Source organism: Echinococcus granulosus (assembly GCF_000524195.1).
Source record: "Echinococcus granulosus chromosome Unknown EG_S00007, whole genome shotgun sequence".
NCBI lineage: Eukaryota > Metazoa > Platyhelminthes > Cestoda > Cyclophyllidea > Taeniidae > Echinococcus > Echinococcus granulosus.
In genome coordinates this window covers 367,309-386,006 of record NW_020170387.1, presented here as the reverse complement: position 1 = coordinate 386,006, position 18,698 = coordinate 367,309, and the positions used below count along the sequence as shown (strand labels likewise).

The 18,698-nt window shown below is 41.9% G+C and overlaps 3 protein-coding genes across 3 annotated transcripts; 2 read left to right on the top strand and 1 right to left on the bottom strand. All coding sequences in view use genetic code 11, as the record gives it.

Moving 5' to 3' along the window:
• Nucleotides 1-2,081: 2,081 nt before the first annotated feature.
• On the top strand, nt 2,082-11,093 carry EGR_01761 (Inositol-trisphosphate 3-kinase B; the record flags this gene model as incomplete). The annotated part of the gene is made up of 9 exons (XM_024491010.1): nt 2,082-2,108; nt 2,567-2,660; nt 4,718-4,963; nt 6,388-6,457; nt 6,608-6,728; nt 7,866-8,015; nt 9,748-9,870; nt 10,001-10,072; nt 10,755-11,093. 9 exons carry the CDS (start codon nt 2,082-2,084, stop codon nt 11,091-11,093), a joined length of 1,242 nt encoding a protein of 413 aa, XP_024354466.1.
• A 2,222-nt stretch (nt 11,094-13,315) lies between these two features.
• EGR_01760 (hypothetical protein) lies at nt 13,316-14,388 on the top strand (the record flags this gene model as incomplete). Its single annotated transcript, XM_024491009.1, has 2 exons — nt 13,316-13,483; nt 14,314-14,388. 2 exons carry the CDS (start codon nt 13,316-13,318, stop codon nt 14,386-14,388), a joined length of 243 nt encoding a protein of 80 aa, XP_024354465.1.
• A 630-nt stretch (nt 14,389-15,018) lies between these two features.
• Nucleotides 15,019-18,527, bottom strand: EGR_01759 (WD repeat-containing protein 33; the record flags this gene model as incomplete). Its single annotated transcript, XM_024491008.1, has 10 exons — nt 15,019-16,051; nt 16,123-16,233; nt 16,328-16,561; nt 16,950-17,076; nt 17,209-17,306; nt 17,668-17,819; nt 17,856-17,951; nt 17,986-18,090; nt 18,175-18,393; nt 18,492-18,527. The coding sequence occupies 10 exons, from the start codon at nt 18,525-18,527 to the stop codon at nt 15,019-15,021; spliced, it is 2,211 nt and encodes a 736-aa protein (XP_024354464.1).
• Nucleotides 18,528-18,698: the final 171 nt, after the last annotated feature.

The following is an 18,698-nucleotide window of genomic DNA, read 5'->3' as shown; positions in this document are numbered from 1 at the left end:
ATCACTAGATTTTCCCAAATAGGGCAACAGCGGTGTTTGTACACCCGGCTAATTAACTTACTAAGCCTAAGGAAATGCCCTCTCCCATCTCCTAATTTCTATCCCTCGTGGCACAGTAGCAACTGGTCAGCCTTGAAGCTTGCAAAAATGTAGACTGCTACTTAAGTGTAATTTGACGGTTAGTTATTTCTCGGTTTTGACGAGGAGCCACTTTTGACTTGGCTTTTGTACCTCGCCGGGTGAACTGGTTTTCGGGCAATGCCAGTAGCCCAAATACCTTCTCTGTGCCGAATATACATTTTCCGCCCCAGTATTATGTCTTCTCTCATCGTCAGGGCGGTCTTGGGACGATACGTTGGTGGCAGCGGAAAGCAAACCCGATCCTAAAGGGCATCTAGCCTGATTTCCGCTGCTGTGTGATAACCCTTAGCGGAGCGGAAGAAGCACACATGTTGCTCATGGAAAAACGGTGCTGATTCCAAACCAAAGGGCCAAAATTGACGTCTACCTTCAACATCTACCTCAGTCCCGCGTTCTGCAAAAGAGCTATTAATAACTGAAGCGATATTAGCTGTGAACTATCTGGAAGCCTTGTTATATACTTTCCAACCTTACCTGCATAAAGCTGTCGACAAAGTGAATTTGCCATACCTCCTCCACTTCCTTACTAGCTGAATAGAGCCTGGTAGATATGGCTAGGCAGCTCCGAAGTGGAAACAACATGGCAAGGTGGAACAGACACGAAACTCTTTCCCACAGACCTGTGTTAGATTCCGTCCTTCCTTGCATAAATCTGTTTCTAGGCCAGTGTTCCTACTTTAATCTGTGTAAATGCGTGATGGTCAGCACAATTCCTCGTTCCTGAATCCATTTTTCAAACCGGAAGAAACTCCAAATTCGGTTAAATTACCAAAAGGGATCAATGACGTTGCGGTCAAGTATCACCTCAGTTGCATAGAAATTTAATGACTGTCACGGCCGGAATGCGTTTGTCTTAACAGCTCCGACTACGATGTGATGGCTAACGCGGCAGCTTGACCAAGAGGAACGCCAAAGACAATGCTCAAAAGAGGAGAGAGTCCATGTAATACGATGGTTGTTTATCTCTTAGTTTTGACGAGGAGCCACTTTTAACCTGGCCTTTGTACTACGCCGGGTAGGCTGGCCCTCGAGCCATGCCAATAACCCAAATACCTTCTCTGTGCCGAATATAAATATTCTGCTTCAGTTTTATGTCTTTTATCGTCGTCAGGGAGGTCTTGGGACGACACATAGGTAGCAAACACACAGAATGCATTTTGTTATTTATCCAAAGAGTAGCACATGTTTTACCAATATTCTTCAGTTTTAGGAACGCTCATTAATTATGCATTAATGGCGTAGACACATTCAATTTGCTCAGCTGTGCATATAAATACATAGACCCGCTTATATACCAGGGTTACATTTCCGCTTTAACGTCAAGGGATTATTGCGATCCAAAGAAGACGTCGAGTGCCATCGCGTCATAGGTCTTATGAGATATTTGCACATATGAAAAGGTCAGCCTGTTATTACGTGGCGCGTTTTTCACTCCCGATAAAGCGTTTAGTAAATTTTAATGCAATGTTTTTGCAATTTTATGCAGTATGACTTTGCCACCACTGTCTCCTCTTTAGTGGTGCAAAAACATCGATTTTCTTTCAAATCTGTGCAATTCTATGGGAGTTTCTACCTTAGTAGTACATCAAACCTTTTACAAATCCATCGCATCGACCAAAAAGCTAGAAAGGGGACAATTGTGAAACTTATCCATTACTTCGCTTGCAACAGGGCAGTTATGAATAATAGCCCATTTTAAATGCGCAGCTTTAGCTACATTACTTCTAAGAATACTTGTATTGGTACCTTTCTAACTTAAAAATCAGTATTTCTTATGCTAAACTGCTGCTTCCAATACATACCTTCGGGTCATTATAGCTTGCGTATTTTAAGCACGATATTAAATTTGTTCGTGAATTATATTACCAAATCTTACTATAGGCACTTGATTTCTCCAAATTTTCTCGAACAATTATTGGCCTAAAAAATTGTAATTAGGCATGCATTTGGTTGGCTTAACTTGGCTGGTTAGGTTAGTAGGGTCATTTGTGCTTTATTGATACGCACAAGTACGAATTTCTGAGCTCCCACAGTAAGTGTAGTTGAAATTTGAGCGATCTCACTTCTCCTACGTGAATTGAACATTCCATCGACATTTATAATAACTTTTTAAGTTTAGTGGCACCAAAATTCAATCTTGGCATTTTATGTATGGTAGATGTTTTTGCCATTTTTTGAAGCTAATTTTTTATTTCGTAACCATTGTAACGCATGATATTGGAAGCAGATATGCTTGATTGCCTTGCCGAGACTCGCATTGTTCCGTAGAATCGATTATATTTGCACATCTTGCTTTGTAGCTACCAGGGATCTACTGCTATGTACGTGATCTGATTGTTTATTCATGAATGGTCTTAAAAGTGAATATCTCGATGATGACCGTAGCATGTCACTTGTCATTCCTTTGGAGCCTTTCCCATTTTAGTTCAAAGCAATGGCAGTTTTAGATTGCTGTGTCAAAGCTGATCTTATATCTGTTGAACGATCAAACCATTGGGTTCAGCTTTCGGGACATAATGGTAAGTAGTGCCAAATTGACACTTATATTTTCCTAGAACTGCGACCAGTTTACTTATCGGTGATTTTTCTTGCATTTTGTTGTTGTTGCATTTGCTATTTTGATCCAGGTTAATAAGTGGCTGACTCTCTGGCATCCTTTTTCTGATTTTCTAACTGTTTTCGTTGTTATTATTTATTTTAGGATTTTTTTCAGTAAAAATCGAATCTTACATGACATTTCCGCATTTCATATCCTATGATGATGCGTACGGCACATTTCTCATAAACGTTACCTGCTGTATCGGGTACGTAGCTGTATACCCGTACTTTATCAGTGTTTTAAAATCCGTATTTGACTGTATCATTTCCTTTTAGTATCTACTTAATATGTATAACAGCAACGAGCTCTTAGATGACGTACCATATCCACGGACCGGGTTATGTCTGGCTTTAGGCACGCCAGAAATGATGACTAAGGTTAATAAGAGATTCTGTGGAAATGCTGAATCTTAACCGTAAAAAGCTAGCGCTCTTCTACCACGGTTATCTTTTCCTCCGAAGACCGTCGGTATCGAATGTTTTCCGTCGATTGTTAATACGGGATTTGTTAAATGTCAATTTCTGTTTTGAGGAAAATAACCTTATGAAGCAGCCCTACGGCAGATGTCTGCCCTAGGTTGATTAGTTCGTAATAAAACCATAGAGTTATGCGGTTTTCATGCCGAGAACTTTGATTATATTATGCAGCTATTGCTTCAGTCTGCGTCATTAAAGCCCTTTTTTATCCACACGTGTAAGTCCTTGAATTATTCCATTTATTTAAACTCTGCAAAAAATTTTTACATCTGGTTTTTTTCTGTTGCATCGTCTATGCATCCGTTGATAATTTTTGTGTTTGATCCAGTGTGCAACATTCTGCAATCCAAATCTGCCACCGTTTTTAAGGCATTTTTTTGAGTGAATGCAAATCTGGATTTGTGAAAGCTGGCCAAATGGATTTAACATTACCCATCTTGCCTTCAAGCATGAGGTCAAAGCGTTGACGATTACCTCTGGGTTTTAACAAGATCTTGCCTTTGCATCATTTAAGGGGAATGATGAGGCGAGACGGTTGATACCAAGTTTCCGAGTTCACGACGCGTTTTTTGGCCAGACTTTGTTGATAGCTGTCCTCTTCGCTACTTTGAAAAAGCTTTTACTGTTTAGCGGGTAGATAAGCCTTCACTTTCCGGATGGAAATTTACGTAGGAAATCGGCTATTTGTTTCAATTCTTACATTTTTATCGAAATAATCATCACGGAGACCTTTTAACAGCATTCACCGACCTTTACCTTCTAACTTACAACTTTGTGCATTAATGCCCCTCAGTCCAACGCATGCCTACCTATAGCTATTTTGATTCGACTTACTCCATTTCCTACTAGCAGTTTTAGGGCAATTGGTTTCATATTTTGCTGACAAAGTGAAAAACTGCTTTATTCATAATTAGTGGTTTTGTTGTCTGTCGTTCTGCTGAATTTTCTTCTATGCGTTGGAATTGGACAATGGTTAAAATGAGTACTGATTAACCGGAACATTTGACTACTTTTTAAATCAGTGAAAATTCCATTTTGATCACAAATGTTGCGGGTCGTTTGCTTTTTATAGGCTCCTATTATCTTAAAACTTGGTCTTAAACATGGAAATTACTTATTTTCGAATGTGTTTGACCTGACAGTTATTCTGCTTCTTAACCACGTAGGTTTTTTCTAGGAATACCTTGTATTTTTAGCCCAATTGGATCTCCTAGGCGCTGATTTTTAATGAGTTAAATTCGGATTTATTTTCTAAAAAGATCGAGATATCATTTGATTACCCGCATGCGAGCAGCTTTTTCGCCAAATTGCCGATTATAGCATTCAAATTATCTGGTTTCCTTTGCAATTCAGAATACTATAAAAACTAAAATAGGGTCACAAAACTAATTTTCGCACTGTTTTTGTCAAACCTGACAGCATGTGGCCGTTTATTGTCTGGAGTAAGTCGACAAGATGCATCTAATTTCATACTTTCAATTATTTGCTATTTTCATACAAGGCTCCTTCATTCCGGACAAGGCTGATACTATTCTTAAAGTGTACAATGAAAGGGAAAAGAATTGTCTCGTCGCACTGTCCTTCGACGTTCTACGAAATTTTGTTCCTGATTTCATGGGAGAGGCAACAACAGCCAACGGAAATCGTATCCTTTATGTAATTTCCCTAGGTTCCACCGCTTTACTTTGCGGTTTCACCACGGCGGTAATTTTTTTTGCGCTCGTCACTATAATTCCTCTCACTCGAGGTAAATAACCGATGACAATTAATGCAGCGAAATTATGATGGAGTACTTGTAGTAAAATCCCTATCTGCTGCATTGTTCCATTGTAAATGTAGGTTCTTTCTCTTGTGATCATAAATTGTAACCAAATATCCCAGATATGAGTGGTAACGACGCTCACAGCCAAGGGGACAATACACATTGATGGTGATTTCCAATTGACCAATGGCTCATGCCCATGCTGTTCCTCGGAGCCACCACGGGGCCACATGTTTGTCCAGCCGTCGACTCGCGTCAAGTCGTCGTGACTTCTGCTCCACCGAACCATTGCCGCAGCACAGACACACCACGGTCGTGCAGATGAGAACAGCAAACGCAGACCACAGATAGATCTCCGCGTAGATAAACATAAGCACTGTTGTCCTTGTCGATAGTGCAGTACACCGACATACCCCAGAGCGAGCAATGTTGACTGTGAGCAAACGCGGTAGACTGAAGGTGGTAGCGAGAATTGTGATGAGGCTGTAATAATCGCGTATACGAGAATCTTCCATGGTGAAACGAAGACTCAACTTTCTGGTGATTTCAAGTGCCCTATCCATGGTAAGCAGGGTAATGTTTAGGAAGTTGAGCCTTCCTATAACATAATGTGGAAAGTGAGAGTACCAGAGTAGACATGCCTGAGCGCTTATACCTTCCTGATGCGACTCCAGTATCTGCCAATTCTGTGGCGCAGCTACTATGTCGACTAGCTCTAAAAGACAGAAGAGGCAGCTTAGGACTGTCTGTATAGCCAAGATAACTAATCCCGTTGGTTTTCTGCTTGTCAGGTGGAATAAAGCAAATGCGGTAACAATATTCATAAGGGTACCGGTTGTAGCGAGAAGGACAATGAGAGGGTGCAAAGGACTGTTCAAATCCAAGGCTGCACATGTCCAGAGCTTCTGCTGGCCATGCATTGTCTCCCGTCCGGAGCAAGTTTTGCGAATGATTTGAGACGTGTGTAGCTGTGTACACATGAGGGCGGAAAGGGCGTTTCTCATTGAAGCATCCCATCAGCTCACCTTATCCCTTTCCCTTAAAAGTATGCGTTCACGCCCAAATGTAATGTCCTTTTCCCCCTTCTCAACCTCTGATGTGGTTCGCTGCCGTGTTGGTACAGGACACTTCGGGCTCTGAGTATTATTGCAAGGGATGGGTCTCATAAACAGCCAAATGCTGCTCATTGGATCGGCAAGTATTCTTACCGTTTGTAAGCTCAAGTTGTACCCTGAAAATGACTTAAAACAATGTGCTACCTGTTTATATTTTAATTCTTTAGAGTCGATCGCTCCCCTGAAAGGAAGTTATTGCAGCATGAATGTCGGATTTTTTTCTAATAAATTGTTCGGTTGAGTTGTTATGAACTGTACACTTTTCGGTGTTAAGGACGTGATTTTCGTGGTCAGGTGAAGTGTCTATTGTTGATCCCATAACATTCAGCTCCAAGTGTGGTCTGCCAATGCAGCAGAGGCAGCGGTATACTCCAGCATGAATTCGACAAGACGAATAGGTTTTCATGTGGCTTTTAATTGTTTTTCAAGTGTCAGGAACACTGACTTACATTCATTACCCACTGAAGCATGAATAGTTATTACCTTAACTCGACGCTTAAATAGACTTTATTAGGATGCAGGATCTTCTGAATGGCTTCATTTGTCCCTCCATAATGGACGTGAAAATGGGTCGGCGAACATTCCTTGAGGAGGAGTGGCATGCCCTTCATAGTGGGACACCGAAACTGAGACAGGTAAACTTACTTTTCGAACCAACTTCTTTGCACCCTGCAATAATACAGCTGCAGTAGTGCGCTTACTGCTCACGTGGAATTCCATATTGTACTTTTTCACTAATATTGATGGCTATCACAATTCGCCCACCGAATATTTGACGAATGACGTGAATTTATATGTTTGAGAGGTGATAAATAGGCGAAATTTTGCGAGTTGGGTAATCGCATTTCGTCACCTTGGTTATGTAAGTCATAGCTGTTCTCAGTTACGATTACGCTCAATGCTCTTGGCAAATTTTGCGAATTGAGTTTTAAAACGATAATTTTCTGCACAATTTCTAGATTACCTTATGTAGCGACTTGTATTCACGGACTATCGGGTAAATAACTGACTAGATTAAATGCCTTCTCTTCGTGAACGTAACACCAACTTTAATAAGATTTCACTGATTTGGGCGTTAGTGGTGGTTGCATCCATTTTTTAATTTCTTAAAGTGAAAGCCTTAATTCCTACTTAGATACCTAATCATTTCTGCCACACTAGCTAGGACTACCCTGTCTATTGCCAATTAAAAAGCGCTCCACTTGTCAATTCCACTGTCTAATGTCTAAAAGTTCAAAATTCTATTTTCGCATGGGCATGGCAACCACTTAAGACGAATGGAATTTAACGGTAAGATAGTATTTTCTTCAGTTTTCATGTAAGGTTGGTGCATAAATTATCTTTCCGTTGAAGAAAAGAACGGTTTTTCGCAATTCACGCATTCGAAAATCCAGTCTTTCCATTTTAAAAAGCCGTTTCTCTTTTTTGAAACGTGTTATGTGGGAGCCTGTGGAAACTGCCTTACTGGAAACTCTGTTAATGCAAATGAATGCTGCGATTAGCTCGCATCACTGACATCATGCCCTAGACTATCCGATCATCTCCACTGGGTTAACGTCACTTTGAATCTGCTCTCAAATGGAGCTCTCAGTTTCCGGCGTAGGTATCTTACTTCAGCCTTTAACTGCGTTGCTTTTGTAGGCATGATGTGGACTAACACTGACCCGATGCACGAGTTTTAACGTAAAAATGTTCAAATCTATGCCATCGAGGTGCATCTTCAGTGGTCGGTTTCACATAGGCAAGTAGTGAAACAACGCTCTTCTCTTCAGGATATGTACCAAAAGATGGTCGAGGTGGACCCGAACGAACCGACTCCGTTGGAGCACCAACAAGCGGCCATTACGAAGCTGCGATACATGCAGTGGAGGGAAGCGCTCAGCTCCTCCGCCGATTTAGGCTTCCGGATAGAAGGCATTAAGGTACTGTCCTAACCCGCTAAAAGGTTTATAAAGCACTCACATTGTTAAAATAGGCGCTTTCGTCAACTTAAAAATTCATATCCTGCGTCATTTGAACTGGCTGCGTGTGGGCTCGGGATTACTTTGGCATTAGGCGTGGAATTTGTTTCGCAGTTAATTCTACCACCTTACATATTACTGAATATGCTTATGCAGGTTGCGTGTAGAAGGGTAGCTTTCATGATTTTGATTAAATTCTAACCTTTGTGAGTGCCAAAATGAAACCTTGGTTTCCGTCCCTCGTTTGCTTTGCTATCGCGAATCCATTTGGGAAACCTGTTTTCTATAACGAAATAAGTAATTATTTGAAGCAAACTACTGCCACGTGAAATGAATTGGTTGTTTCAGTGCTTTCTTACGCAAACTGGTAAAAGGTCTATACTTTTGTACTGATGGATTGTAATACACACTTTCTTGTTAATTGCTCAAGTAATTAATTAGTCCACCTCATTTATCCTAAAATTACCGAAGTATCGTAAATGACTCTTGCTTTTATATTTAATCTACTCTGCAAGTCACTTTTTTTATTCGGGGTTCTTAAATCCGACCTTTGCCGAAGTCATTGCAGATCGCTCTAATTAATCCCTTTGTTAGTTCTCCTCTTTGTCTCTTCTTGTCGAAATTTGTCGGCAAGACCACCTTAAATCTGACAGGAATTTCCTACAACCCAGGCTAATGGGGCGAGATTCGTAAGCCAATTCATAGGTGTTTTGGCCTTACTCTGTGCAGCGATTTTTAGTGAATCGTGTCTTCTTCGTTAAGTCTGGTTTCACTACAACTTCATTTTTTTGCTCCTCTTCTATCCGTTCCTTCTCATGCTTTCTTCCTTCAAGTATTTTTAGGTTACTGCTCACCAATATTCTTTCGGCGCCACTATTATAATGATGAATATTTTACTATAAGGGTAGGTGATTATGCATGCTTTTTTGCTCTCACCGTTGCCATGATTATGGCGCCTTTGCAAGTATCCATTCTCATATGTACTTACCGGCCATCTTTTCAATTGCCACTGGCCCACTTACTTCACAACATTCCTTCTTAAAAGGTGTGATTTTTCAGCGTTGCCGGTTTCCTCCTCTATTATGTTGTATTATAAGCATATGCTCAAAACTCAAACCTTCTTCCCATAACGTCCGTTACTATGATCTCTACAAACATTGTTTTATCAGTCTAATTTCCTGTTTCTTTTTCTTGGTTTTTTTTTCTGTGTTTTCAGTAACTTTTGCATTCGTTTTTGGTGCAATTTTGCATGATATGCAATTGAAATGAAACAAAACTCCTTTTTTTCAGGTTTCTTTGTTTTCAAAAACTTTGTTGCGGCAGGTCATTATCATCACCTCCAAGCATTTGATAATGTCTCATAAGTTTTAGCTGACACATCGGTCACATGGAACAGCTATAATGGTCCACTCTGTGTTTGATTGACAGGCTTTTATTCGTCATGTGCAACGAACAATAGTGTGACTTTTTTACTTTGTTGGCGTTTTCGTCCTTACTACTATAGGATCATTGCACACCATAACTGTCTTTCGTAGTTTAGTTATCTCCACTTGATACTTTGACCATAGAAACAAACTTTTGCTGCGGGATGCCTTCACAAAATTGTCACTCCATATTAATTCCCCTCCAGGTGCTAATCCACTTCTTTCACTCAAATTAGAAATTCTCTTGCCTAATTCATCGTTTTTCTCAGGACCATGACGCCAATCCTTCAAGGGACTTTAAACGGCTCAAGAATTGGTCAGATATCAAGGGCTGTCTCAACAAATTCACTGAGGGCTCTAAACAATTACAGGCACGTTTTATTGCGTACTTTGTGCATAGCTGGTCTGTCCCTTTTTTTGATTTGGACGTTTCGACATCAGAAAAAGGGCACGGCATGTGATAGGTAGACGCTAGCAGAAGGGAACCCGTCAATGGTAATGAAAACATTGCTAACATTGTAGGCGACCTACCTCAGGAGACTAACATCCCTACAGAAGGTGCTTCATTCATCTCCTTTCTTCAACTCTCACGAGGTAATCGTCACTTGTTAAGTCTGTTTATCTTGTTTGACTGAAAAGGAGCATGTTGATTAAAATATTCGGTGTCTTTCAGTCTTCTTTTTCATATTTCAGAAAAATTTAAAATATGATAACACTGCATTCTACAGCGATCGTGCTGACGCTCTCCATCAGTATGAGTAGATAATTCGTGCATACCGCGCGAACTGGTGGTATGAAACAAACGTATTAGTCTACACTATTCATAAATAAATACTCCACCTCACATGTGCCTTTGCTTAGCCAGTTTTTTACCACTTCCTGGCCAGGTGACCTGGCGCGAACCTAAATTTTGATTTTGGACAGTTGAGGTCACTGCTTTTGAAAATCCACTGAGAGTGTATTAGTAAGAGTTTATCACGTGCTGAAGTGCGAAGTGGCCCGGGGTGCGTGTTCATGCCTGGTCGACCCTTTGCAAATTGGGCTAATGCCCTCTCCGTGATATCATCGTCCACCGTATTCACCTTTTAGATTATTGAAACAGTGTTCCAATGCTTTGCAACCCACGTGTTTGCACTTTCGAAATCTGCCCTGTACGAGGAAAGGGAGATAACTCCCACCTTACGCACTGTTCACTTCGTGCTTCGTTTGGGTGAATCTAATGTTACACCTCACACTGAATAGTCTTTTTCTCACTTTTTTTTGTTTATCCTCACAGATGATTGGCACTTCGCTGTTATTTGTACACGATAGGACGGGAAACGCTAATATTTGGATGATAGACTTTGGCAAAACGTGTTCCCTCCCACCCTCCGTGAAGATAGATCACTACCAGTCCTGGGTGGCTGGCAATCACGAGGACGGCTACCTGTTCGGTTTGGAGAGACTCATCGACATGTTCACTGAGCTGATCCGCGAGGTGCCTCCCTCAGCAACCTGCAACCCCTCGTCGTCCCTTTGCACTCCTTTCCGAAAAACTGCCATCGTCTGTGAACAGACTTCCCTTCCAGAGGCCAACATCATTAGGAGTGGGGGAAATACCTCCAGGCAGCATTAGGCCCCCCAATTCCCCCTTCTTTTATTTAACTATTTTTGATCATTCCGAACTTTAAGGTCATTGCTGAACATTTGATACTTTGAAATACCCCATAAGTGGTATTTTATGTGTACCACAAATTTGTTATTCGTATTTTCCGCAATTTGTAGGCAAGGCGCCTCTTAGCGTGTTTGGTCACTTGTGAGGACTTTATGTCATGCCACAGAAATCCTGTGTTATTTTTAGTTTTTGACAAAGTTTGCTCATTTCGAATAAATGTACTGCTGTGGTGATCCACTTCTCGTTTTTTTGCACTTTTGACTCAACACGATGATAATTGTAAGATTCGAGGTAGGCCATTGTATTCGCAAGAAAATCATTTCCTCCGGCCATTGTGTTCCCAATACAAAATGATGTTTTCGTGTTGCTTTAGTGCACTTCTAACAAGTGACCTGTTTGGTCGCAGCTTCAAGACTTCTGACGTCATAGGTAATTATGCTTCTAGGCAAAACCATGGATAGACCACTTTGCGGCCTCCTGTAGGAGCTATTTCTTCTGTCAAGACTTTTCCTCATTGCTGCTGTCACATGATATTTCCAATACTTTACACCTGACCGTCACTCAACCACCTCGTTTTACCTAGGGGAACTTAATTTTACTCTAGAAAAGCTAGTTGGGACACTTATGATACATTACATACCATGGCAACACTATTTTCCAATATTTAAAGCACGCATCCATGTTTTCTTCATTCAACGTGGAGTTTTCCCATTGTCGCCGTCCCACTTAATCACAGAAGTTATACAGAGGACTGGTCCAATGGGCATTAGCAACGCAACAATTCCAGCGACCGTTTTGTTTGTTTATTTCTTAAAAAAATGTCACTTGTTACGCATGAAGTGATATTGTGCGTGGAATGTGAATTCAGTCAGTGGCATGCAAAAGCCACAAAGTCTTCCCTACCGCCATTTCCTCACTGATTGTAGATCGTATACAGCAGCAGACTCTAAGCTGTCTTGAGCCATTAATTTGTTTTTGTATCAACAAGGGTATAAAGTTGACTTACTACAGAAATGTTGGCTGAAATGGGGAATCCCAAGTCCGATTAAATCATTTAAGGTCCGTGCTGATGCATTCGAATTAATGCTTGAGCTCCGCTTTCACGTAGACAAAATTCTATACAGTTGTTCCACCTTCCGAAAACCATTACCTAAAGTGATATGCTATGATGATTTCTGCACACTGAGTTGGAGCAACTTCCTTGTTTCCGTGTTTATTATTTCAACTACGCTAAATAGTATATGGCTGGTTTATTTAAAAAGGCCAGTCATCAAGCCTCTGGAATCTGGAAAACAATGCAGGACCGAGGCTCTTAATAAGTGGTACAGGATACTAAGTAGAATAATCTTGATACTCGATACTTTGGTACGGCAACACTCATTGAGCAAAGTCCCATTTACTAATCCCCAAAAACGGGAGCAGAAGTGGTGATACAGAACCGAATGAAAAAAAAAGCAAAGTTACGAGACCAAGGTAACGTTGTGAAAAGAAGGCAAACTGGCTCAAGGCACCTACAGTCAAATTAAACTTCAAACGGAATCGGCAAAATAATTCTGAAAGGACTGAACTGAAGAATTTGACAAAATATGCATCCATCAACATGAAAACTAAGGCAGAGGTGCAAAACATGACTAAGAGGGGTTAATGGCACTACACCTGATACACAAAGTAGACAGATGACATTTCAGAACCACTGATCACAATGGAGCAAAACAAAGAATTTCGCAGAAACATATTACCTTCCACTAATTGGGCTTAGTGGATGTGTGAAAAGGAACGATGGTTTAAGGTGATGATCTTACTCTGACCGAACTGAGGAACATCAATCTTGCATCCAACGTTCGGTAGTAGTACAAACACTTAATGTCGAGAAATATTTTGACGTGAGAGATGACCATTAGTAAATATCATCATGCTGGTTCATGAAAAAGGCATAGGGACAACCTTGACCGCAACAGAAAGAGCACAAATCAGCAGGTGACCTCGTTAAAGAGCATCCTTTAAGCAGATGGAGATATTAAAGGCACCTCAACATCCGGGACAAGAAATTTAACCATTAGCAAGCTAACTAGAATTCCTATTTTGCAAAGCCATCCTTTTTATTGTGTCATCGAACATACTTCTTTAGTAACTATTATCCGCATTTCGTCGAATAGAGTTGGTCGCTCAAAGAAAGTCCGGAAATGTTTAGTTTTAGCGCCAATAAAGTTGGACTTTTCTTCACCGAAGGCTCAAATAGTACCAAAACTGTACTGTTTAAGGATGATTATAATAAATACGTGATCCACCACGAAAGTATTGCAGCGGAACAAATCTTCTTTGAAGGCGTTTTAAACCACCAATTAGTACAAGTATGAGTCCATATTACTCAGGAAGGCTGAGAAAACAAGTGTGGTTGTAGGGCAAGTGGAGAAACAATTAGTTACTCCTTTTAACTATTTCCTGTACAAAAATATGTAAAGTTAGGCGCCCACTTACTTGTAGTAATTTTCAATTAAAATGGCAAATCAGCTCGACGGATGGCCTCAGCTATAATCGGCTCAACAAGTTCTATCCTTTATCAGGAAAGTATAGGCACCTATTTTTCAATATCAAGTCTTTTACTTTGCCTGTTGAGGTTTTACACCAAAATTACGTGACCTTAAGAAACCAACTAATCAAAGACGGGTGGAGTTGCGATATTCTTGGGCAAATTTAGCCCACGAATGATCAGATGTGTTCATTGAATTATGTGGCGCAATATCTTACGGTATAAAATTATGTTCCTTTCACCTTTAGAGTTATGCTGAATTTACCTGCCATCGAGGACAAGGTTGTGCCAGAGTTATCCAGACATCCGCTTGTTCGGAGAGCTGCGAGGTCATTGGTCAAATTGCTTAATTCATCGAAACTGAGAGGTCTGTTCCATTCCAAATTTTATTTGCATTAGCTATCAAAGAGATGGAAGAAACACAGCGACTATCATCCAACTTCTCTGACTTTATAAAGCGAGTAGCAGAAGAATTCAGACGGGGGCTTTCCCAAAAGTGATATACTTATGTAAGTTTATGCGATCTGTCTTGACAATCTTTTATGGCCAAACCTGGCCTCATGGTTTTGTTAGACTTATTTCGCTCGTCTTTTCTGTCAGACGACTATCTTAAAATGCACCTCACTACTTCTCTATGTGGTACTATCCCAGTTAAATACAATTTTAGCAATAGGAATACATCCTGACAGGTTTTATATTTCATTAAACTATTTCTCTGGGAATTGACATTGTAGTTAAGGGCGAAGAAGTGTTATTAATGCATTTCCAGTGCTGCTACGCGGCTGAATTTTATTAATTGCTTTCTTAGGCGTCATCTTTTCTGCCTCAAGTAGCACGCTCTTCCCCAAGTTACTTGGTTTTGTCTTTTCCCGCCACTCTGTAACCGCTAGAAATCACCAAAAGTCAGACCACTACACCTTTATAATATTACGCAGTTCTGTCACCCCTCTTGCTCCTCATGTATCTTAACCCGCACCCTACTTGGTCTCACTGCTTCCGACGTAATTCCATTTCGGCAAAAGCCACATTCTACGATACACTGTACTTATCATTCGAGGACTTCCCCGTGGACCTCCTCCGCCATCCAATCCCGGTGTCTTTTCAATTTCAGATTCCCAAAATCTCACCACTAATGCACCCGTTACGGGTACAGACGTATCACTCGAAAAAGCAGACACGCTGAAACTTGTGCGCCTTTTCTACGAACTTCGAAATCCAAGCACCGATGGACCACCGTTTGATACCATGACACTCGTTTGATTAGTGAAGTGAAGAAATGAACGCGCGTCATGCATAGCATTTATGACCGGAATATCATACATGGGCGTTTAAAAAATGCACACAATGCAATGGTGGTCACCACCCACGCCGCATTTGTGGTGGTGGTCTCTGCATCGCTTGTCTCTTGGGTGGGGGTGGACCACCGTACCCGGGAGGCGGCGAGGGGCCATTATAGGGGCCTGGTCCGCCCCATTGATGGTCGTAGGGGGGCCTGAAGGGCATTGGTGGGCGCCGGAAGGGAGGTCCACTTGGACCCGGTGGAAGATACCCGCTAGGGGGATATCGGGGTGGTGGCCCTCCCATAAATCGTTGCGGTGGCGGTGGGCCATATCTCGATGATAACGGCTGATTCGGTGGTCTAATGGGCGAATGTGATTCCTGCTGAGGAGGCGGGGGTGGTGGTGGCTGTGGAGGAGGATGAGGTGGGGATGGTGGCATCAAACTATTCGCAAAGGCGAGCATCTCTTCCTCTCGCGCGGCTGAGTCAAACTTGCGCCCCTTAAAGCGTGCGTCATATTCGGCCGCCTCTGAAGCGGCGGCTTTGGCCTTTGGATTCATGCACATGTCAGAAGTAACCAGAGGAGTGGAGACGCTCCGCGAATGCGCCATGTCCATCTTATTTTGATTCTCCACCAAAATCTCGCTACCCACCGGGCCTTTATTTGCAGTCCCACAAGCTTCACGATTACTTTCTTTAGCAGCCGCTACAGCGGAAAGGACGACCCCGGTCTTGTGGACGATTCGGGAACTGGACCAGTTGGCCATAAATTCTTTGGATATGGATCCTGGAGGGCGATTTGGGAGTGGCCGGTTTTTTAACACGTCTGATTCTTGTTCATCCTCTGGAGCAAGTGGGCCGGGAAGGCCATCGTTCAATCCTGGAATTTCAACCAATGGTTCTCCACTGGGGGGCTCCAGTGCACTTGATTGGTCATCGGACTCCATGGGTGTATCATGCATTGATCGACTCAGGGATTCTCCCAGTACATCAGTTACTAGGTCCTCTGAACTAATGGCGGGAAGAACATTTGTGATTCCTGAGAGAGTATTGCCAGTCCCATTAACATCCTTCAGGATGTCACCCGGACGGTTTCGTGTCCAGAATTTCCTTGGTTAAGTAAGCAAATACGGTTAAAATGCGTTTTGTTGTTGTTAATGCACGCAATAGAGGCGACTCACGTGGTGAAGTCATTACCACCGGATACAAGAATGTGTCCAAGCGGATGCCAGGCCAGGCTCCATATCATATTGTCGTGAGCATCATCAATCACACCGAGTTCAGTTTCGGTTCTAAATGTATAAAAAGTATAAAAACATGGAATAACATATTTGCTTGTACCAACATCTAGCTTATAACAATTAATCATAATTTGGTGGATCCTACCCAGCGCACCAGAAGTGAATAGCGCCATCACCACTGCCGCTAGCGAAGAGACTTTCGTGACACGAGTGCCAGGCGACGCGCGTCACCTCTTTCTTGTGCCCACGGAAGGTTTGTAATTCTGTCCTCATATAGCGAAGATCAAAGAGCTTGATCAGATGGTCACGCGATGCTGTAAGGAACCAATTGCCGTTCATGTTCCATGCCACGTCTGTGCAGGTGTTCTTGTGTGCATACCTATAACACGATACAGTGAGGTTGCACTCTCCACAAATTCCAAACTAACATTCGGTCTGCTTTTCTCTGAAAACAGCTTAATCTACCCTTTTGTGGGTAACTTGAAGAGCGTGAAGGAAATCGGAGGAGACACCAGCAACAAGTGCATTTAGCGTGCAGGAATGCAGATATGGACCACTGAGCGCGTACAGGGAAACAATCAAAAGACACCATTCCAGTCATGTGCAAAAGTCATTACTGAAATATAGTTTGATAAGGACTGAATGTGCCTAAGTTACTAGACAAAGCTATCAAAGGAATTCCAAATTTCGGCACCACTGTTTAAATGGGGAAGTATTTGAAGTAGAAAATATGAATTTGAGCGCCTTTATGAAAATGAAAGCCCTACAGTGTGGCAATCGACTCCCCAGTTTTTGGTTCCCACAACTTGATGGGCTGCTGGGCATCCTTGCTACCAGAGATTATCAGCGATTTGTAAGGGTGCCAGGCGATACTGCGGACGTCCGAACCATGGCCTATACCAGCAGTAGAAGGGATGTGACATTTAAAAGAAAAAATAAGACGACATTTACGAGATGGATGAGGATCACAATAGCACGATAAACGAGTTTTTTGCAGTAAAAGGAAGTATCCTCTGGCCCACTCACCTCGGAGAGCACGCTCCTCATGGCACCGGAAAAAGTCCCAAATGCGTACTGTGGCATCGTCACTGCAGGTCACAAATTTAGTGTCGCAAGGTGAAAAACTGAAAAAAGTAAACATGTCGGTGCAAAAATCTACAGTTAAATAAGAGTTGACGAAATATTTATAGTGCTGAAGAGCTGGGTGGGATGTCGCGCAAGACTATTTACCATTTCGCGATCACCGGGTTCCTTTCCAATGGGAATGATAGAGTACGAACACCTGACCAGAAATACTTAGTAAAATAACTACCATACAAATCATAGAAGAACAATTTTTCAAAAGCGAAAGAAGGCTTTGTTCATTAATATCAGGTCAACAAAGGGAAAAACCCACATAAAAAAGGGTCCTACCAGTTCTTGCTGATGCAGCAAGAGAGCATTAATCAAGCAAAAATGTATAGAACGGCGAAGGCCGGGGCATACCTGACACCGCGAATGGGCATCTTATGCGCCTGGTACACCTGCACATTGTTCATGTTAGCTTGCCAATACTTCACGTAACCGGCGTGATCAGCAGTGAGTAGCCAGTCGTCATTGTGGGACCACTTCATGCATCGTATCTGCGCCTCGTGAGCCTAGCAGGCAGTGTTACCCAAACCCGAAATGCCTACCTGCAGAATGGTTTCAAAATTGAATGTGAGTCCATTCCAGAGAGTGAATTCACCTGTGTAAGCACCAGTTATCAGACGCCGTCCTTCTGGGGTCCACTAAGATTGTGTTAACAACTACACATCGACCTACGCAAACACAATATATTGGGCACTTATTTTTATTTGTGGATGTTCGAACAAGCTTGCCAGTAACGCAGTTCATAGGGCTGTTAAGATACTCACTTGGAGGACCTAGCTAGAATGCATATTTGCGAAAAAGTGATGTGAACAAGCGATTATGAGTAGCAAGTAGAGAGGCTGCGATTAGTAAATACATTACAAGGTAATTGTATAAATAATCAGGTTGCAGAGCCACTCGAGAGCGAGAAGAAAACTGCCAGACTCTGTCCCTCAAGTAGTTCATTATAGAGGCATTGTAATCTATTGTTCGGCGAAATATTGCCTTCCGCATGCGCCTAGCATCCGGTCCAGCAGTTCCCAGCACTTTCTGCTGCGAGGTATCCAATCCAGTGAGTTGAGTTGTGTTCATAATAATATACTGGGTGAGAAAAAAGCACACTAGATCAAACCAGTTGTCTGAAAACACGGGTACTTAATAATGCAAAATCGACAGAGCTGAGATGAAAAAGATGCTACCTCTAAAAAGGGTGTAGGAAGCGCTACACCAAACATGTCAAGCAGTGTCAACAAGTAAAAGACGCAAAAAAAAACAAACTAAACCATACAATAGAGGCGATAGCCAATAAAACCATAAATTGAAAATTCCAACTCAAGACAAGGCTATTATAACATCAGTGTGAAAACCTATGCTTCACGAGTAAAATGCATGATTACAAAGTTAGA